General features: G+C 41.2%; 1 protein-coding gene across 1 annotated transcript in view; it reads right to left on the bottom strand.

Moving 5' to 3' along the window:
- The window catches only part of kiaa0825 (KIAA0825 ortholog), a 114,761-nt gene that overhangs the window by 58,934 nt on the left and 33,335 nt on the right, over positions 1-22,492 (bottom strand). Inside the window, exons 11-22 of the mRNA XM_085368136.1 lie at positions 22,077-22,227; positions 20,049-20,239; positions 18,694-18,900; positions 18,377-18,487; positions 16,525-16,664; positions 13,708-13,887; positions 10,826-11,056; positions 10,447-10,751; positions 10,193-10,299; positions 7,883-8,027; positions 5,640-5,795; positions 3,669-3,763 (exon numbers count right to left, since the gene is read on the bottom strand). Of these exons, the coding sequence (XP_085224262.1) occupies positions 3,669-3,763; positions 5,640-5,795; positions 7,883-8,027; positions 10,193-10,299; positions 10,447-10,751; positions 10,826-11,056; positions 13,708-13,887; positions 16,525-16,664; positions 18,377-18,487; positions 18,694-18,900; positions 20,049-20,239; positions 22,077-22,227 (2,019 nt within the window). The remainder of the gene's footprint in view (positions 1-3,668; positions 3,764-5,639; positions 5,796-7,882; positions 8,028-10,192; positions 10,300-10,446; positions 10,752-10,825; positions 11,057-13,707; positions 13,888-16,524; positions 16,665-18,376; positions 18,488-18,693; positions 18,901-20,048; positions 20,240-22,076; positions 22,228-22,492) is intronic.

Raw genomic sequence — 22,492 nt, 5'->3', positions numbered from 1 at the left:
ATATTAAGCCAGCAAATCTAGAGGTCAATACTACTAGTACCCTTTTACTGTCAATGCGTGTGTAATAAAATCGTACCGAGCAGTGCTTACTCAGAAAATAAGGTCTAAATATAGCACAGCTACAGTATATCTAACTCTGAATTTACTGCGGGCCAACCCATGACGTCTTTCTGTTGCTCCACGCTGATTTTAAGACCGTGTACCCGGAGCAGTAGAACTAGCAGATCTAAGCATGAATGTCCTTGGACGATATTAGATCCTTATGATGGAGTGGAAGAGTGCCAAGTGACACATGAGGCTTCATCTCTCATACTTGGCTACCCCTTAACAACCAGGTCAGGGGACCTTCTCTGACATATAGGTGCAAGGAAACTGTTTCAAAAAGTCACCTTAGCAGATGACAGCTAAAATGTGACTTTTGTCTGTTGCAACACATGACACTTTTTCAGACTTGTTTCATTTTTCCACGGATGGAACAGAAAAATGACATAAAAGACCGTAGCACTCGAAGGCCTTGGGACGCAATCAGAGTCACAGAAGAAAGAGAAGGGTCAGCACTCCTGGCATTATTTCCAACCTACAAAGGGCCTGAGCTGTGTTTTTTTTTTTTAATTGTTTTGTATAAAAGTACGCTCAGACAGAGTTACAAGTGTTCACTAAAGAAAAGGGGATTTGAAAGTGCGACCAAGGACAAAGCAGTTGACTTATCCATTTGCAATCTATTCGCTGAAGAGAAACTTCAGCATCAGTTGAAGCACTTAGTGCTTTGACTCAACGCTTCTGTAACAAAGAGCGGTTCATAACTTGAAGTCAAGGAATGAGACAACCTAGACCAATTTCAATTCGTAATGCATGGAAATTAATATAAATGCATTCAGTACAGTTTGTTCAAGGTGAAATGTTAAGTATATATGAGCATGTAAGGAAGATACTTTTTTTTTCCATATGCAAAAACTTTAAATCTGTTAGAGATAAAGGAAGACACTGAAAACTTTAGGGTGGCTGAATTTTACTAGTTAGTTCTGCTGTTAGACCTTGATTCACAAACAGAGCATGTGTTGTTTCTCTGGTATAAGCCTATCATAAGTCAGCTGCACATCAGTGTCTATAAAGATGTCCATCCATGTAATAGAGGTACTTGCCACAGCAGGTAGCTCTTCATGTTTGATTTTTATGTCTGATGTCCTTCCTGATGCATCCAACAAGGGATTTGTGTCTCCTCCTGGAGCTAAAACAGGGATCTTTTGATTTTGCAAAAGTAGAATTCAGAGCCACCCATCCATCCATATAATAAGGGGGAAAATAAGGCAAGTAAAGTAAAAAAAATATCTATTTAGCAAAGCAGTTAGCCTTCCTTAATAGGTTTTTGAGGCCTATCATTTATCACAGCTGGCCAAGAACCAACAGGTTGGTCAGTTTCCCAGACAAACAATCAAAATTTGACCCTGCCAGGCAGTACTCCATCAAACACATCCACTAATCACTGCTTCTTACATTGTTTTTAACAGTAACAACGTATTTAACAAAGCCAACCCACCATTTAGTCAGAAAACTAGTGTTTTTTTACATAAGTAATCCATCTGCCCATTAATGTATCAAGTCTGCCAGGAAGCCAGGTCATATAGTCAACCCTGGAGGTCCTTCAGTAGTATTAATCAGTCTGGTTTCTGCTGAAAAGCTCAATCTGTAGATGATGGATGAGCTATCATGCCAAGGGAACTGAAGTGACAGGTGACAAAGAAGGACACACATATCTGTATAAATCCACTCTCCCTCCTGTCTGGCCCAAGCGTTACACCGTCAAGGTAGCAGGGTGAAAGTGTATGTATACGCATGTGTGTGTACGTGTGTGTGCCGACATAGTGTCTCAGCATGTGTCCCGCTCTGCTAATGAAGTCATCTGAACAGTGATTTAACAGCCCTGGTTTAAAAGCCTACCGCCCCTTAACTCATAGCCTTGCTCCATTAGAATGTGATATAAACCCTAGGCACAATAACTGTCCTGCCACTATCACAATATATAGGAGGCCAATGGGCCACACTGCTAAGTCACACAGCCCGGGAGCAGAAAAAAATATTGACTGTGTACAGGAAGAGAAAGTCATTCAAGGAGACTAAAAGTTAGAAGGTAGAAATTCACAACAAGGTCACAATAAGAGGACTTTTTATACTGTACGGGGTAGAAACATTACTATTAAAATCATCAAGAGGGTGAGATATGCTGTGGCTTTTTCAGCAACTGGAAGCAGTGAAAGAGTAATTGTTGTGAAGTGAAAACAGCCGAAGGCGCTTCGGCCTGTGGTTACGCAGAAAGTGTTCCTTATCTACACTAACAAATGGATCAGTGGATGAGACATCAGTGTGCTTATCCCATGAACGGCCTTCTATAGCTTGAGGGATATTTCTGAGTCACAGATTGATCTGAGAAAAACTTTGACAGCTTACATGTCGCCAGTCCATGAAACTAACTTCCTGCTCTGTGCGAGCAACTTGTGCTGAACCAAAGCCATTCTCCAAATCCTCCATGAAATCTGTTCCTCTGGCCCAACAAAGACAGGCTAATGAGGCAGATGACAGAATCTCAGACACTTTGATACTATGAGATTAGGGTGAATTATATAACCTTTAACCCCTCCCACTCCCATCTTCACACTTTTTGAATCCTTGTCAGAAGTGATATGCTTTTTCTCCGTGTCGCTCACAATCTCAAACTTCAAGTCCAGACCCTCTTTTTCTATGTCTCTTGCTATCGGACTTCATATCCTCTTCTTTCAGTTTCTATTCATGAATGCTGAAACACTAATTTGGCTCAGTCAAGCAATGACAGTATCTGTTTTAGCATGCAACAAAGCAGCGTATAAGGGGCGGAAGAATAGAATATGTGTATGTGGGTGTGGGAAGAGGGGGTAGAGGCATGGAGGCGACAAAGCTCGTCACAGCGTAGCACAGAGCTGAGTACTTCACCCTTATTAGGCCCGTGTCCTTGGCAGATGCAGAGCTTGCCCTTTGTTAGAAAGGTGTGTGTGTGTGTTACAATGGCAGTGATTTAGAATGGATTGGGCGTAGGTGTGGAGACAAGGTGCAGTAGCCCCATAGCTCCCTGATAGCTGGCAGCGTGACAGCTGTGAATGGAGAACAGGGAACAGCCTGAAGTATTGCAATCTAATATGTGTCACATACCTGCATAAATATTTATGCCTGTTGCAGAGTAAAACAGGAGGGGAGGGGGAGGAGAGGATGGGACAGGAGTGGTGGACTTGGGCGAAAAACTTCAATCAGATGACACAAAAATCCGAACCAGCCTGTTTTTTTTATCCATCTTTATGTACCAACCCCAAGGTCTCAAAAGTACCTAATAAGCAGGCATTACTCAATTACCAAAAATTGTGTCTGTGCAGTCAGTGACACATGCATTCACAGAGAGGATTTCATTGATCCACTCCATTCAGCGCACACGGTATATGATAGCACTCCAATATCCTCTTTCCAAAGATTTCTTTCCACAGCACAGCCCGCATTATAGAAGACACAATCGGGAAAATGAAACTTTATATGCTGATAAAAACCATCTGAGGTCTGTACTAAGGCGAGTAATTCACAAAATGACTGCACAAATGAAACACAAAAAGACACATAAAAATACATATATTGCAACAGAAATGTTTTACCTGTTGGCCAGCAGAGCTCTGAAGGTGACCCGACTCATGCCCTGATAGGCTGGGAGCAGCCTTGCCCAGTCCCATGCCCAGTCGACCACAGCACTCTGTTGATGTATGAGGATAGCGTTTGTTAGTTATTAATCAGGGTTAATACCATCAGTGCATTACCGCTCCAGCTGGGACCCACTAACAAAAGAGGAGGGGGGTCTCCAGCGCAGGCCACCGACATCAGGCGATCAATCATGTCCGCACAAGAAGGTTTTTATTCCAATAAGACAGCAATTAATTTATAAATCCATTTGGGGGATGTAGCCATCATTTATAGAAAGATAAATCAATTTTTGGAGGGAGTCGTTACTCTTCTTGCTATGCCTTTTTTTTTTCCTCTTTCCATCTTCAATGGCACTCTGCCAACCCCCCACCTTCCCTTCTCCTTTTCTTTCCCTCTATTGCTAACTCTCACTCTTTTTTAAAAATACACACACGCCTGCGTGTGGATGTGAACAGGGAACACACACACCTGGCACCATCACCATATTGGGAAAGCAAATAAAAATCAGATTGCTTTGATTGTAAAATGTCACTCTTAACTCCAGGCTGAGTTTTATTGACAAAAGGAGGAGAACTCTACTCGTTCCATCCATCCATCCGATCCCCCCTCTGCTTCTTCCTCATCTGTGATTGATGGGTGTAACTTTTTCCTCCTCCCTCCATTTTATTTGACAAACAACACAGGCACCTGAAGCGGAGAAGGCATTTTAATCATTCTCTTAATAGGGTGTTTCTATGCAAAGCTATGCAGCCTCCTGTGATAAGCCGAAAACAGGCCAAGTCTTAGAAATTAAATGGGACTAATGTTCTTGAAAAGCCACAGCAAGAACTGAAGCTGCTATAAGGGACAAATATAAGAGTCACAAATACAAATCTTTTTCATAGCTTATGTTCTGTATTTATCACTCTATGTTTCCCTTTTTGTTTCTTCTCTTTCTAATCACCCTCAACTGATCTTAGCAGATAGCTGGTCCTCCCTGATCCCGACTCTGTTGCAGGGCTCTTCCTGTTAAAAAGGAGTTTTTCTTTCCCACTGTTGCCGAGTGGTTACCCATAGCAGATTGTCTGATTACTGGAGGTTTCTAATATTGTAGGGTCTTTCCCTTTCAATATGAAATACCTTGATGTGACTGTTGACTGAATAGGTTCTGTACAAATAAAACTGAATTGTATTCAACTCTAATAATATAAATATTAAAGTTATAATTCTAATCCTTAAAAAAAGAAAGCAGAAACACACAGGCCTATCTTGAGAAAATACTTACTGCTGTAAGTGTTATAAGTACCATTGTATCTCTCCTAACAGTGGGGGGTATCATAGTAATAGAGGGGAAATGAGGGGGAAAGCGAGCAACTCTTACAGTGAGTTACCTGTAGGTAGACTCAACCCTGATATGGAGAACAAAAAACCTAACAATTAAATGAACATCATGGTGACACTCCTGGGGATAGGTTCAGGATAAGAGGCTACATGGTTCAAAGCCCCAAAGAAGTGCACTTTAAGACTGCACTCTCCTTTAACATTACTCACTTCTTTACAAAAGAAAAAAAAAAACTTCTCTCATCTTTTCACCTCTTCGGCGTTCTTTTCTTCCTGCCAGCCTAACTCCTGCTCGGAAAAAGACAGCAACCTAAGGGGAATAGGAAAGCCAAGCCCCAGAAAGACCTGACAACTTCAGAGACTACCACAGTATCCAGTTCACTAGAGACTCAAAGAGCTTCTAACCTTCAACATTAAGCTTCCGGCCTCGGTGAAAGTTATAATGACACCACGCTGTATGTCACAAGTACACCCACACAGTACAAAGTCTGAAAACTGGAAAAAGTTCACATGAATATCAAAGATGTTTCACACAACTAAAACAAGTTTTAAACACTTATTTGCTACCAGAATATAATACAATGTTAACCTTAAAAGGCTTAACACACCTGATCCAGCTTCTTCTTGCCAATGTGGTCAAACTGGTGGAGAGGATTGAAACGGGCACCTCCAACATGACTCTCGGGGCCAAGATCAAACTTCACAAAAAGAGGAGGATCATTTGGCAAGTCTGAGCTTCCACTCAGTTTAGACATCAGCAGTTCCTGTAAGCAGGTTATGAGGGTGGGATGGAAGAAGAGAAACACAGGAGACGGATGCAATGTGATTGATAAGACTGATAATAAATAAGCTGTAAAGAAAAAGTCTGACAACTAGAGTGAGGCCAAAAGGTTTTGTATAAGTAAAATAACTAAACTCAAAGAAGATCGAACAGACCAAACAAATAAAGAGTCTAGTGGAGTTTTAGCGTCTACTTACGTGTATGGCTCCACCCTGAGCCATATTTCAGTGAATGAATAAAGCAATGAAAAACACATATCAAAACAAAATACGTACAGATGGAACGAAAGAGAAACAGGTTTTTTACACTAGTGCACTTTCTGGTGCTGTTTCTGTAACCTTTGCTGTAGTTGTAATGCATGTGTCTCACAATAGGTCCAGCATATAGCAATGAGTCTTTGTACACTATGACTCTATGTGTGTGTTCATGCACACATAGGCATCCTGGTGTGAATTCGGTATATTCCCATCCATCAGCTTGACATGGCCTCTGGACCTTCTCCTCCCTCACCTCACCACCAACCCAGTCTGTCCCTGACCTGCATGTCTTGCCTCGACCTTGGCTGGGTAGAGACGCTGGAGCTGCCAGAAGGACAACTCTTGATTCTTGCGGTTCCCATTCACATTCTCTCAAATTGCCGAGCAGAGTTATATGTGTTAACACTTCAAAAACATCAAAAACACATACTCTACATGTCCATGCTGGATCCTATTAGATACAGATTATGAACTCCAACTAGACAGAGAAAGGTAAAGAGATCTGGTAATGCAATTTATCTAAATTATCTAAATGTAAAAAATAAATAACCAGGCTCATTTAGGTAGTTATATTAATTATATTAGTCTTAAGACTAAATGTCAAAGAAGTGTTGCATTAAAAATAAATTAAAACTAAAGAAATTAATATCCTTTTCATTTAGCATGAAGAATAAAGTTTTTAAGATTTAGTTGTAGTATGTCATGTCCTTGTTTCATGCTAGAAAAACTAACATGTTTGCATTCAGAAGAATGGATAGGGTTAACAGTCTTCCCAGCAGCACTACGAACTCTCTGGGATGGTGTGCTCATTACAGAAATACACAAGCGACTTCAGAGACCGAAAGAAAAAAAAAAGATGGAAAAAACCCACAAAAATAGCATTTGTGTCTTGTGATAGGCTTGTTAATAACCATTGCAAACTTTTGAATACTGTCCAGTATTCATTTAAAAATGAATGGAATCAGACACAAAATTCACATATAATGTGAGAATGCAATCAAACTGTATGTACATTTCAGGACACTTGAGCCAAGCTGGCATAATGTTAACTTATAACCAGCAGTTGTTGATGTGTAAACATCAACAACTGCTGTTGTGCATTATAGAGCCCCAACTTCAGTTAGCAGCATCCATAAAACACAATTAGGTGGAAGGACGTCCAAGTTTTCAAGATGGCATGGCAACATGGCGTAAGTGTGTGAGAATGCATCAATTTGTTGGACTAACACTAACTATTTATGAGTACAGTATTCTCTTTTTCTATTAAGTCATCTCAAAAAAATATTTACTGTACCTTTAATGTTTTGCTTTTTCAACTTGATTTTCATTGGACAGGAAACGGCAACATTCCAAAAAAGTGTTACTAGACCAGTTAAAACAACTTAATATGATTTTTAGCTTTTCAACAACCACCAAAGATCTTCTTTAGACATCAGAAAACTTTAGCTACAATAGGCTAATAAAATCTAATCGATTTGGGGACTTTTAGAAGAATGGTTTTTGAAGTAAATTTCATAAAATAACTTCCACTTGAGTTTTAAAGGGATGTTCTTCCTCATTGAAATCTCTTCCAAAAAGCTTTCCACAGAGTCTAGTAACTCCACGAGGCTTCCTCTGCTCTATGTGAGGTGAGTGTATTACACTGGAAATCACTGTAGGTTTGCACCCTTGAGGTCACTTGAACAAAAGACGATCAGAACAAGCAGACTGCACACAAGCAGCAGCCCTCTTCCCTCTGTCTCCCCCTCCTGAACAGCCTGCGGCCTCAGGCCAGCAGCCACCTAATTGCTGGGGAGAGCAAGTACTTCCCTACCTCATTGCCTTGGATGATGTGATAGATCTGCCTCAGGTAGCTGCTGCCACCTGCTTTGTGGCAGACCTCCAGCAGCATCAGGCCTATTTTCTGCTCAGTCAGTTCAGCTGCAGCAACTCCTCTCTCGCTTCCTTGTTCAAATACACTGTGAGTGAAACAGAGATGGGAAGAGGAGAACTTAGTAAAGACAACACAAAGAAAAAACCCAGAGTGAAGAACATAGAAGATGAGAGGAGCAGAAGGAGGCAGGGTGTCGGCTTATATTTGAATACCACCTCTGGCTAAGGAAGTATCTTCGAGTTTGGAGAGGAATTTGGGCTACAATTTAGAAATTGCTATGACTGGAAAATTAACTGTATTAAAATTAAAGTTTGTTTTTTTTATTCAGTTACTTCACAAGGCAAAAGAACTTCAAAATGTAAGTCTTGGCAAAGAAAAAAAATTACATTTTGCTCTAGTATCTGAAAACCAATCAGACCAGTCAAATCTTCTGTGGTGAAAATGACCAAGAAATACCAAAATTATTTTCACTATTTTCATTATAATTCATGAGATACATGAGACATTTTAACCAAAGGATGCCGTTGCACTGGACTGGAGTGCGTGTGTGTATGAAGCTTGTATGTAATTGTATGTCAAGGTCCGTAGGCTTGTATTTTCCCAACCCAGGTGAATGCCGGCACCGTTTTCCTGCCCTTCCTGTATGGATGGGTATCACACTACCGTCCATCAAATCTTCTCTTTCACATACACTCCCTGTCATTGTTCTCTCTCTCCTCACGTTTGTAATTATAAAGTGGCAGAAACGGTGTCGCCTGTCAGCCAGCCATTGGCTGTTTGACATTGAGAGTTGCAAAAGAAGAGGAGTCCCGTCTCGTCCATATACATCGCCTCATTCTTTTGCCCGGCGCCCTGGCGGTGGTGTTGTCGGTGATGGTGGCTGTGCATCCGTGTCAGCACCTGCGCTGTATCCTTTCCTGTCCATCACTGTGCAGGTGAAGCAGATGATTGGATTCAGTCAGCAGGGTGATTAATGAGGGCCCCTCTGGATTTGGGACAGCCTATCAATCATGTCATTAGGGCCAATGTGCCCTGAAAGAGGCAGACCTCCGCCAAGGAATAACTGCATTCATCTTCATCTGTGTATGCATCCCGTCAGCCCAGCCAGGGTCACCATGATGGAGAACAATAATCTTCCCCTCTACAAATTACTTTGCAAAGACAAGGTGGGTGCTGTTGGGGAGGGGGTGGTGGTAGTGGTTTACAGTTAGGAAAGGAAAAGAGGAAGGTAAAGATGAAGGAACTGAAGAGGGATCGTGTAGGGCCAAATGTTTTTTGTGAAGGCGTTTACTCTGAATGTGTGTGCGCACGGGATGCCAGTAAGAGAAGTGCCAGTTGTTTTTGGAGTTATTACAACCTTCCTCTCTCTCTTCCTCGCTCTCTCTCTGACACTGTATTCTGATTGTTTACAAGCCAGGCGTCACTTCCCTGTGAAGGTTAGTTTAATGAATAGTAATGATCCCACTGAATGCCTCCGACAGGTGATACATAATCACTCTTCTTTCACTTTTCCACCCCCTCACCACCCCTCAGCCGCCTCGTCTCTTGCCTTTTTTTCTCTGCACTTACCCCCTCTTCCTGTCACTGTAACAGACAGCATTTCCTAGAACTGGTCATAATCTATTCAGTGTCCTTATTTATTTCATTTTTTTTTTAAATGGTTACGCTACTGAATCAACTTTATATGAGGATGAATGTGTCCGGAGTTTGCTATGATTAAGTGAGCGACCAGAAGACAACATTTCTGGGAACAAGCAGCAAAATGCAACGCCAAAGGTCACAGATCAGCCAAAAACGAAAGCTGTTTTCCCATCAGTCCACACTGCAGTTCATTCAGTCAAGCATGTGCATCATTTAGCACAACAAACAAATCTGAGATTCATTGATTTTACTCATACAGATTGTCAGTAAAAAATTATCTTGGTTACATGATACATCAAAATTTGAATGCTCAATTAGAAATGCATGTCTAAGTTGCATTTGTTTAGTATTTTTCTAGGTAATTCTGGCAAGTAGCGAAACATACCATCAGTCAGTTTGATGCATTTGAACCTCCTCCTTCAGCAGACAGTCAGCCCTTATTTTTGACGATCACAAAATTACATTCGGGGAAATAAATTTTATGAAAAGATTTTGAGGCTGACATCAGTAGCCTATACTAAATGAGAGGGAAGATGGACTAAGAAAAAAATAGCACTTAAGCTACTGTTGGCACCATTCTAATGTTGACCTCTTTCCATATCCTCCTACCTGTCTGAGCAGAGTTTGCGGGCCTTCTGCAGCTGCAGTTGTGTCCACTTTGGTCGTTTTTCCTCCAAGGCCTGTATAACTTTGTGCACTGAAGGTTTGGGAACACCCTAACAAGGCAAATGAATAAAAATATGACAGACATTAAGCCAGTCATCATATACAGAAATTATAGGTCTGGTACAACCCACTACTATTTGTAATTTCTAACTAAACCCTCTACCTGTTGTGGCTACCACATCAATTTCAGCCATTACCTTTTGCTGAATGCCTATGGCCGCCTGTACGCACTCTGCCAGCAGGGACAGGCGGTCTTTTGCTGAGCGGTCCAGAGCCAGACCACTGATCTGTTCTAGTGTGTCTGGGTCTTCTAGGCCCTGGATCAGGCAGCCCAGCAAGGCCCAGATCAACAGGCCCACTAACCGCAGCTGCCGGGCATGCTGGGAAAGGTGCTTCTCTGCCACTTGGAATAGAAAGCGGATCGGGAGTGGCAAGGATGCTACAGCCATTGGCAGGTTGGTGAAAATGAAGGACAATGCTTGAATTGCTAAGGATATGATAGCTAGAAGAAGAAAGAAATGTTAGTAAAATTCCTTGAATTTTATCTTGAATGTGCAAAACTCAGTCTGTGCATACTTTTAGCAACAGTGTCCTTTCCCTTTACATCCAATGGTGTGTAGTTCCAGTCCTTGGGTATCTTAGCCAGGACATTCTCTGGCACAGTACGCTTGAACAAGGCTGCACCAGGCTCCTCTGTGGCCTGCCAACCCAAAACCATGGAGACGAGGTGTTGCAGAAGGCTATTGGTGGATTTTGTGACTATGTCCCGGACACAGCTGACAACTATAGGTACTGTCCGTGTGGTGTCTGACAATAATAAACAAAGGAAGCAGATTTTTTAAAACAAGGGTCAGCTAAAGAAGATCAGATGAATGACTCCAGACCGTAATTATTATTTAGTTTTAAGATTTGGGGAAAAAAATATTGGTAAACTGCATAAGATAAAGTACAAGGTTAGTGTTACAGCAACAAACTGTTAGGTTTGTTAGGTTACTGAATTCACATACTTTGCACTAAAAATGTTAAATTTGAAATCAATACTTTGTGTTTAATCTGAATTTTTTAGCTATGTCAGAAAAAGGCGGATATGTTGTCAAAACCTTTCAAAATGATACGAATGATAAGTTTCTTTAGAGAAAACCTCCTTATACTGTTCTAATTATCCCTGCACTAGGAATATGAACATGTTTCTGTATACTGATAAAAAAATGGAGAGTGGATGCTTACACATTAGATCAGTTGACATTTCATGTTATAGTTATTGTGCTTTGGGGTTTATTTTTAAAGCAACAAATCAAAAGTCAAGAAATAACTCTACTTTTCAAAGAATGACAAAAAACAGAGCCATAAATAATTTATATGAATCCATATAGTGTTATGGTATTCTCTTAAAATATCTGCACCAAATGTGAGTACTCAAGTTCAAACTAAAATCAGATGCTCTCGATCAAATCCAGGTGGCCTGATAGCACGAATCTTGCTACGTTCTCCAGGTTTACCGTTTGTCATCGGTTTGCCCTTTTATATCTCGCTCATATTGTTGGCAGACTAACTACAGTATGAAGTTGTATGGCACTCATAAACTTCCTACAGCCCCGGCTGTAAAACCAAAGGCTACAATCGGGAGAAACAGTACTGAAGCGGCACTAAAAGTGCACTGAAATCTCAAAGGACGCCTAACAAAATAAGTAACCTTAGCCGCAGAAAAAGAGGAGAACGGAACAGAAAATGATATAGCTTTTCGAAGGACAAGCGCTCTGTTGCAGGTGAGACCTAGACCTATTTTTCAAAGTCACTTGATTCTCAGACTCTATACCACCTGCAACTGTATTGACTTGTGTATTGATCTCAAGCAACCTGGTACAGTGTGATGAAACGTCAATGAAAGCGGAGAAATAGTGAAGCTCTCAATGTAATCTATGAGTTAACTCAGAGTACAGTTTAAATAGAAATGGGGGCACTGGGGGTATCCTGTAACCAAAATTATAATACAAAGATTTGGAACGGTCCAATAATTAAACTAATTACCCTGTGAGGATAAATGTTGATTGGATGACATTGAGAATTTTTCTGCGGCACACTCTAGCTCTCTTCCCCTTCATTCACTCTGTCGACCCCTCCCTTGCTCAGTATCCATCTAAATACTCTTCTCCAATCACCCTAATTTATGCTACAATAATTACCACTTACCCAGGATATAAGAATCACCACTGAAAAGAGCTTCACACTCCACAGGAGCTCAGATTAAGCTCTGTATTAAAACTTGCACTAGAAAGAGGCAGAGAGAGTTGGGGAATAACTATAGTCTGTGTAAAAGTATACTTATGCTTTAGCTCATGTTCATGCAGTGTCAACACTGGCCTTTAGAGAAAATAAAATTGAGATATTCTTTGAGGGAAGATTTACCATAGTATTTAAAAATTCACCAATTAGACTCAACATAAAATCTGGCAAGGTGCACTGAATAACATTGAATCGCATTACAATGCAATATTCTGAGAGACATCAGGTTTTGTAGCGCTCACTTTGACCTGTAGCACCTGCCTAAAATGTTGCTCCAGGCCAAGCACACAACCCCACGGCAGCAGGACAAAGGCACCCTGCCAAACGGCACAAACTGTTTACGGAGGCGTAAGGAACAATAACAGCCCAAGGTGTTCGTTCGGCCTTTAAACTCTCCAGATCCCAAAACGATTGAACATCTGGAGGACCTGCTGGAACAAACCGTGATCCAGTGTCAGTACCCTACAACAAACAGGACCCAAAAGAGCCACTGCCAGACACCAGAAGAGACCAGGAGGAGGGCAGCCAACACAATATGAAATATATGCAATTTTAATTTATTTACTTCAATTCACTACTCGGAAATTCATGTAATGATTATTTGTCATGTTCTCCAGTTTATCACGAACTGTTCATTTTAAAACTAACCTGATTTAAAGTGCTGTATTTTAACACATACTTTAGGCACAGTGTGTTTGACACACTTCTGAAGTAGGAAGTAGAAAATCCTAGGAGTTCCTAGTTGAAATTTTCAACTGTAGCGCCCCCTCAAATCAGATTTCCCACTCAGAAAGTCAGAGAAGCCCTACAAACCCCAACTTTAAAACAGTAGTGCATCTAAAGTTGTAAAACTGTAAAGCATGTACTCTGTGCTACCACTTTTGTGTATTTGTGACTGACTAAATAGGCCGTACATAGAGCACTGACCAGGTTCTACATATGAACATCTGCAGCCATTTTTGTTCTTTTCCAACTGCTACTACTAGAACACAACTCTGGAATGAAGTCACTCCCAGCTCTGACACCTGATTTCCAAAGTAAAAGGAATCCAGGGTTACAGTACTAGAGCACACAAACTAGAGATTGTACAACTGCTCATTCCGAAATCAGTGCAATGCCAAATTGTGGCAGCAATTGCTAAATATTAGGACACAGCAGCAAGGTTGTTACTTTACCTGCCAGAGTGTAGAGATGTTCCCATATGTGTGCACGTTCCAGGTATGGTTGAAGGGCCTGAGTCAAGGCCTTAGGAACATTATTCAGGCAAGAGAAAAGGTTGAACAATGACATCATGAAATCATCTCCCGCCTTGCAGCTCTCTGTAGACATTTCTGAGCTGTTCTCCTGGCAAAAATCTGAAAAATTAAGCGTCATTTTGGTGACACACATCTGTGAACAGTACAAATTAATGTGCAGATTAATGAAATCTTGATATTCTGGACCACTTGGCACAAAAAACTGGATGCACAAAAGATTAACACTCGTGCACACACATACATCCAAGGGTGTGTAGGCGAGTGTACAGCGTTTTTTTTGTTTTTTGTTTTTTTTTTTTACAAACTATAGTCCAGAAAATATCACTCTTATGGATGTAGGTTTAGAAAGATACAAAACCCAATTCTGTGAAGCAGCATTTTGATTTCCATGAACAAAAGCACATTGGAAAATGTCAAGGCTTCCCAACCTGACACATGTTAACAGAACGGGTGAACAAAAGGCACTGTGGAGTAGAAGGGGAAGAAAAATCCACATCTGTGTTAGATGGAGGAAAAGAGACAATAAAAAAACAGAAAAAGAAACAGATTTCAAAGCCCCTGGCTGTGGTATCCACAGTACACGGAGACAGGAAGTGAAAAGGAAGGGGTTTTGACAGGGTGTCCTTGTGGGGGTTGCTGTCTGAGAATAGGGCTGAGGATCGAGGTGTGTATATGTGTGTGTGTGTGTGTGTGTGTGTGTGTGTGTGTGTGTGTGTGTGTAACCCATATGGATGTCTATATATGTGTTCTATGTGCTTACACGTAAGTGTGTGTGTGTGTTAAGTTGACAGGGGTTGCTGAGGAAAAGCCCATTGCTCCAGAGGTGGCAGACATCCAGCAGTCTGTCAGTCAGCTGTGTGGGAGATGACAGCCATTTGAATAGGAGAGAGTATGTAACGCAGCAGTCAATGAGGGGGCGCTGTGATGAAGGGCAGCATGGCTTCCTTCTGACTAATGCTGAACTATTTTAAAATGGCAGGGCTAAATTAGCTGCAGCATCCCAGTGACAGTAACATTAGCCACCTTAATAACATGCAGGTAGGAAGTGCTCAAACTGTTCATGGAAGCTGATTTCTTCTGTCCCTCTAGCCAAGACTCCCTTTGCATCCCTCATGGCTATTTTCATTCACAATAACAAATCTAACACGTAGACTCCAAAGTGGTCAAACAGCCTGACCTCCAATCAGTCCATTAGGTGGCATTGTGTGGATTACACCATCATCTTATTCAGTGCCTGTCTAGTAATTGGTCCTTGAGGAGAGAGTGTTCTGGATCTCACTGCTGTGGCTGCAGTGGTCCAGGAAACAGGGGTGACTAACATTAATTTCCACTTGGGGTGCTGGATAACATGGCAGGTTAACTAGGTGCCTTATAATAATGATCCCATTATGGAGCAGCAGATGACTTCAGAAAAACATGTCAGTGTGCTGGCACATCTCTGTGGAGTTTCCACTACTCCTGCAGCACACAATAATTCCAATGTGTTTTTGTTTCTATGCTGATTTCTCAAATGCTTTTTCCCCCCTTCCTCTCTGTCTCTAAGCTTATCCAACCTTGATACGAAGCCAATGCATACACCTGTTTATCTTCCGGACAGCCAGTCAACCAGTCACAAGGGCCCTCTCTGTAGACCTCTGTAATTGGAAGCAGACACGCTGAAGATAATAAAAAGGCCATGTGTGTGTGTGTGTGTGTTTGTGAGCGTGTGTGTGTGCATCTGTACACCTCTAATTTAGGGTAAGCTGTACAAATGTGAAAAGTGATACTGTAGATGTAGAGAAGGTATGTTTTGAAATTATTACACAGTGCGAAGGTCTGTTAGTTGGCTGGCCAGTTTTCTCATAAGTTAGTGTGCTTTGATAAGGCAGGTACAAAGAGTTAGAAAATGAACCATCAACAAAAAAAGAGCCTTGAATTAGCTATAATAAAGTCTAACTGAAACAGCGTGGATTCACCAAACCATCTATTAGTCACACTAGAATTTTTTCATCAACAGTGCTTCAAAACACACGCTAATATGTACATGTATGTGGAAGTGCAGAGGCAACACAGTAGTGTAGGCATTCAGTCAGGCTGTTCCTTCTGTCTGTCTGCTTCCTGGTTAATTACCACGTCACCGTGATAACACATGAGAGTCAGCGCTCCTAGCGTTGATTTACGGCAGCATGCAGAAAGAAGCATTGCGGAGCCTCTGAGTCAGACTCAGACCGAGCAAGAGAACAAGACAGTGAGAGTTGTTATTAATGAGGTCGCTATAATGTGAATTAATGTGCGAGTGCACAACAGTCTTTAAAGGTTAGACTGTTGAGAAGACTGTGGAGAAAGGAAGGAAGGGAAAATCTTTAAAGGTCAGGCCGTGTGTTTCGCCTGTGCCTGTTGAGTGTTTATTACTGCACTCTATTGATTTAGTGATGATGATGACCAAGGTGAAAATGATGATGAAGGCAAAGATGCTGATTATAACTTCATAAAATGGATAGAGCTTACCCAAGGTCTGTAAAACGTACTTAAGATATTAGAGCGCTGCAATTAAAACAGAGGTAAACACTTCCCTGTCATGTTCTCTTTGGGATCAGAGAGTTATTAAAAAAATGTAATTTTAAAGAATGAAAGAACGTGGCTTTAATTGTCCCCGAAAAGACAGACAGCCAGGTATGTCCACGACACACACACACTATAGCCCTTATCCAGTAACATGTAACAATCCACGTATGCATGCAAAAACGACAGACTTACAAGAATTTTCCAGGAGTATTCTGGGCAGGTGACAGTCTCTGTAAAGCAGCATTTGAAGGAGCAACTTGGGATTGCATCCGGGGTCAGATGTCAGTAGCCTCAGTTGACATGCCAAAGATGCCTGGCCCATAAGGCCATCTCTGGGAGAGATGGAGGAGAGAAGGAAGGAAAACAAAGTTGACAGTTCTGCAGTGTCAGGTGAGGTAGAAGTCTGCTTAGTGAGAGACAACAAAGAAGGAAAAAGCTTCACAAGTGAAAGATAAAGAAGTCTTTGATGACGCTTTGGAGGGAATATTTGGTAACACTGGTAACTTCCTTCAGTGTCACTCACTCCATATACAAGCCAAGTCTCCAAATGCCTTCATTCTCGCTTACTTATAGTGTGCACCGGGAAGGAATTAGCTCTAATCTTGGCCAGCTAAAAGCAAATTAACATTTGGGAGACAGCCAAATACATGAATATACAGCAGTACCCACCCCTTCATCTTTTGTATAACCAAGAGGCTGCAGCCAGCTGTGGGTAATGAGCCGTATCCTTGGTGTGTGTGAATGCGTGTGTGCGTGTGCACTCTTCAGAGCCTATGCTTGTCGTTATGTATGTGTGCGAGTGTGGGAGCATGCTGACATGTGTGTGCCTCCATGTTACTTTATACATCTCAATAAAATCTAATGGAAGGAATGGACAGAGTTTGTCTGAAGAGCAAGGAGGCGGGAGGCAGCACAGGGGGTGTCTGCCCAGAAATTAACCATTCTATTTGAGCCAAACGGCTAGAGCAGGGTGCACCCTGCTGCTTGACTGAGGAAAACTATGCCTCGGTCTGACAGCACAATTTATGATGTCACTGAGACCGCAAATCCAGGAGAAATCCTCTTTTAACTGCTCTGATGAATCTATCCAGCTACAGCACCGGGTCATCTTACTAAACCAAGACACACAGATATAGATGTATACACACACACACACACACACACACACACACACACACACACACACACACAGGCAAGATAAATAGCGCAGGGTATAAATGTGCACATACAGAAAATATTTTTTAGCCTGTACAGCTGGATGATTTATTGAGATCTTTTGTGATTTTATCATTGCTTTATTGAATAACCATAACAATGGGCTTTATTTTAATGGACTGGGGAGAGATTTGGCCAGAAAGGTTGAGGACCTGTGGTTCTGGCCACGAGCCACTGGCAGGCTGCTGGCGCCTTCGAATGAAGGCAGGAGGTGGGAGCAAAGAAATAAAGAGGTCATAAAAATAAACTAATTTCAGTTCTCTGATACTTAGGAGCAGGGGAGCAGGGGTTAGTTTGATTTGTGCTCCGTCAGCGCACAATGACATCACCTCTGGCTGTGAAGCAGATGAGAGGGGAGTAAGGTGGAGACAAGGGTGAGGGGAAAGCATGATTGACTGCACAGTGGAGGTCACAACAGTAACTGGACACAAATGTACACACATGTATATAATTGTGCACATTCAGGTGTGTATGCTATCAATGCATCATGTGTAAAGCTCTTAGCAACCATGAGCATCAACAAACTCACTGTCAGCGTCAACGGTAGTTCATTCATTTGGTTTTTCTTTCTTACCTTGCATCTGTGTTATATTACCACAACAACTGCAGCTTGACACTTGAGTGGCACGTTATATATCCACACATACAGTATGCAGCTGTAACTCCAAACACAATCACATATGTTTCTCTACACACGAGGAGGATGGAAGGGATTGTGATTGCTTGGCATACCAGAGTGTGTATGTGCATTTGAGAGTGAACATGTATATTGTCCGTGTGCCTGCTGTATGATGGGTGATAGATGGTTAGATGGGTCTATTTTGTATACCTTATAGCTTGCTCTGTGAAGACCTCGGGGTTAATAGCATTTAGCCAGCGTATGACAGGAATGGTCGGTGGGTCTGGTGAGGTCTCCTTCGCAGCATCTATCATAAATGTCCTGTTGCATATGGCAGCATGTTTACATTTACAAAAAAAATAAAATAAACACCACACCACACAAATGTTTCCAGAATCAGTGGTGACAGCCATCTGACTCACTCTGTTCAAACAGTGTAAGATGGAAAGTATGAAAACATTGCAGTATCTTTTTATCATCTTACCAAATTTTAAATTAAATAACAAAAATGACCATACTGTACCAACCTATGTAGCAAAGATAGAGGTGCTGTGACAATGACGAGGACTGTCAGGAGCTGGTCACACAGGTTGTGGATTTGGTATGGCCAGTCTGAACCACCTGCTATTATGGTAATCACTGAAGAAGGGTTGTAGCACACCAAGGCCTCAGGACCTTCACACAGACTCCACATAAGGTGCTCCACATACAGCAACATTGCTGTAATGTCACATCTCCAGGACGAGGGAAACAGAAAGAGTGAATTTAAAGAGAAAAACAAAATGGATGTGATTGAAAAGCTGAGAACACCTAAAGATTATCTACTGCGAGTCTCATTTCACAGCCAGCTAGATAATAGGAACTTCTTCTGATTTTACCGTTGAGATCTGAAGCGTCCCAGCTTTGGATTTCGCAAGATTTGCGATCACCCTAAAACTTAGTGCTATGTTACATCAACCCACTGCTTTTACTTATATGCCAGTAAATCTGCTTTCTTAAATGGTTATGGAATGCTGCTCATCATCTATCATCACCTCTTTTTTGCTTCCCTTTGATCTAAATTCTCACAACAAAAGGGAAAGGACTGATAAAATAGAGATGATGGAGCATAGGAGTACCCATGTGAACACTATAGCAAGAGGGAGACCTGGAAAAGCTTTGGAAAGGCATCTGTTTAGCCTATGCTCACACTTTATAACTGTCCTTCCAGAAACACACAAATCTCCCAGAATCATAAACCAGGTTTCCCGTTGACATCTCATGTATATTGCACTCAATCTTTGTTAATACAGAGTTCACTTTATGTGGCATTTTTGAAGCATGGTTTATCCTGTAACTCCAACTGATGTATTGAACAAACAAATACTAAAGGTTTCTTGAAATGATGGCCAAAGAAAAGCCTTACTGTCAAAGTTTCAGACTCCCAGAGCAGAGACTCTGGAGTGGAAGCAAACTGAGTTCCTCCGATAGCTCCTAGCCTTTGGATAAAAGTTCCCGTGATGGAAAAAGTCTGTGTGTGCTGCATGGGGCTAGAATGTGTGGGTGGTGCCTCCACTCCTCAAACTCAGATTCTGCCTTTTACATTTGCATTAAAGGATAGACATGCACAAAATTCCGACTGTATAAGCGTCTTGCAATTTTTTTGACGTGCTCAACTTATTAAAAGTCAGTTGTTTATCAACTTTGACTAACTTCCATCACAGCATTTCTCAGCAGTTAGTCCATCCACAATTAGACAAATGAAAACGATTGCGACATATTTATTTAAATGTTAAAAAACGAAACAAAATGGAGTGTAGGTCTTTGCTTGGTGTATTACTGTTTTAGAGTCCATTGTTATATTTATATGTATATATTATCAGTAATATGCATGATAAAATACCTGATTTGCAGGTGCCTCTTATATGAAGCCCGCGCTCTGGCATATCTTCGCACTAGCAGTTGTAAAGTGTCTGTTAGAACCTGGCCAAGGACATCCCTGGCCAGCTCCGCTGGAAGGACCGCCCACAGGTCGCTGCGAAGCCCGCACAGGAAGTAGAACCACATCTGCACTGAGAAGGAACACCTCTCGCCCTGTGGAAGAAAGTGATAGATTTGAGGGAGGGGGGATTGTAGATGAAGACATGTTATCATATGGAAACTGACAGTAAAAACAGAGAGAGGAGTTAAAAAAGGGAAAAAAGAGAGAGTGAGAGAGAAACCCTGAAGGAGAAGAAAGAGAGAGGCAGAGACGCAGGCAGGTCTGTCAACACCAGGATGTCTCAGTGGCCATGCCACCTGCACTCTGCACCTGGGTTTCTTTTCCCACTGGGATTTTAGACTGCTTTAAAGTCCTGGACTGGCAAACACATCACAACCAGCACACACTTCCACATCCACTCTCACACATAAAAAGAGTGAAAGAAGGAAGAGCAAAAATCAAGAATGTTTCACAAGAAAGTGAGAAGAGGGGGAAAAACAGGACAGATTAAAAAGAATTACTATCCTGGCATCTTGCAGCTCTCTTGTAAAATATATAGGAGGATGCATTCTTTCCTTCACCTGTACACCAGAGTTACTATAGTTGTATGTCATTTCTAACTAGTTTTGCTTTTTGTCTCATTTTGACTTAAAAAAATCAGTTTAGTTTCAGTTTAGTTTTAATTATTTTCAATTTTTCGCTTTAGTGTTTTTAATTATTTTTTATCTTTTTTATTGTATAGAGGCCAGACAGATATCAAAGGCAAGATTTGTGAAAGAAAAAAAACTTCAATAAAAACAGATAACTTTTTGAAAGCAGCTGGCTCACGGTGTTGTAGACATCCAGAGTCTTAATAGATGTAATAAAAATGTTTGTTTTTTTTTAACCAAACTTACAAATACTTGAAGCTTCTCTACATTTTTATCTTATTTTAATTGGTTTTCGAGGTTTATTAAATAATTCCAATTAGTTTTAATTTTTTTCTAAATTTTTGGTTTAGTTTTCATTAACCATTTTAACTTTGCTATACACGTCCTAAATCTTCAAATTTATCCTATTATAAGGTCATTTTGCACAACGCATACACATTAACACTACCAAACTCTTCAATCCATTTTCTCCCACTTCACCCAATCTCTTGTTTACTTCCCTTCTTCTTCCTTCTTTTCCCCTGTATGTATTGGTCACAAACAGGAAATAAGTCCAAGCTTTATGTCCTGAACGGAGTTGCCATCTTCTGCCTATAGACTCACTCAAGGTTACACAGACAGGAGCTGGATCCAAATCAAAAATATAAAACATCAAAAATATAGGTACATACATAGACATACCAAATGACACTTACATCCTGAGATGCTGCTGTACACCTACACATACATTTACTGGTACGGATGCACAAAGTGATGGCTGAACAAAAGCACACACCTGCACACAGCAGGCCTGTCTGACACCAGTGACCCAGGGAGGGAGGGAGGAACAAAGGGAAAAAAAGTCAAAAGCAAAAAGAGAGAGGGGAGGTTTAGATTTGTTTAAGGGCATAAAGGTAGGGGAGTTCCAGGGGCCCTCTGCTGTTTCCAGACAGTCCCAGTGTAGACTGCAGACTTCAGACAACTGAATCCCTGGAGCCCCCAGGGCAGCATGGAAGCCACAGATGTTCTCAGGGAGCTCAGAGTAGAAGACTGAGTTAGAAGTGGGAGAGTGGGAGGTAAAGGTATATTGTGGGAATGAAAAGAAGAAACAAGAAAGCTCTAGGGTGTAATTCCTAGAGTTCCTCAAAATCTATCCAACAAGCCTCCTAAGACACTGGCATTGAAATTTTTGCAATAAAAGAAATCAAATCAACACACAACAACACTAGAGCTGTTTTACACTTAAATAAAACTCACAGAAGTGTGTCACAACACATTTGTTTTGTTTAGTTGTTTGTTTTTAATCATATAGCGATTTTACCTCATAGAAAGGTTTAGGGTCAGCCCAGTGGTGGCTCTCTGCATCCTGAAGAATGCATGTATAACAAGCCTGGATACAGTAGCTGGTCAACTGCTCTCTCATGGCCTCGACTGTATCTTTGTATTTCTGCACAGGTAGTGGGGTCAGGGTTCTAGGCACAGATGAAGAAACATCTTTAAAGGTAATGTTAGAAAACACATAATATAATACACACAGCATATTAAATGAAAAAAAAAAAAAAAAAACAAAACAAAACAGGTTTACTAGGGTAAACAAGTTCAACAGTGCAGAATCCTGTAATGCATATGGATAATTAAGAGCTGTCTTTTATGTACTGGGAGCTATCAATGGCACGGGTGAAATGATTAGATGAAAGAATAGATGATTTATTATAAAAGTTCAGTGTGACATTTCAT

This window comes from Diplotaxodon limnothrissa, linkage group LG12 (assembly GCF_057381915.1).
Source record: "Diplotaxodon limnothrissa isolate DT_005_m linkage group LG12, D_limnothrissa_male_GT1.1, whole genome shotgun sequence".
Classification (NCBI taxonomy): Eukaryota; Metazoa; Chordata; class Actinopteri; order Cichliformes; family Cichlidae; genus Diplotaxodon; species Diplotaxodon limnothrissa.
Note: the sequence above shows the minus strand (reverse complement) of the source record. Positions and strands in the feature narration are given on the sequence as shown.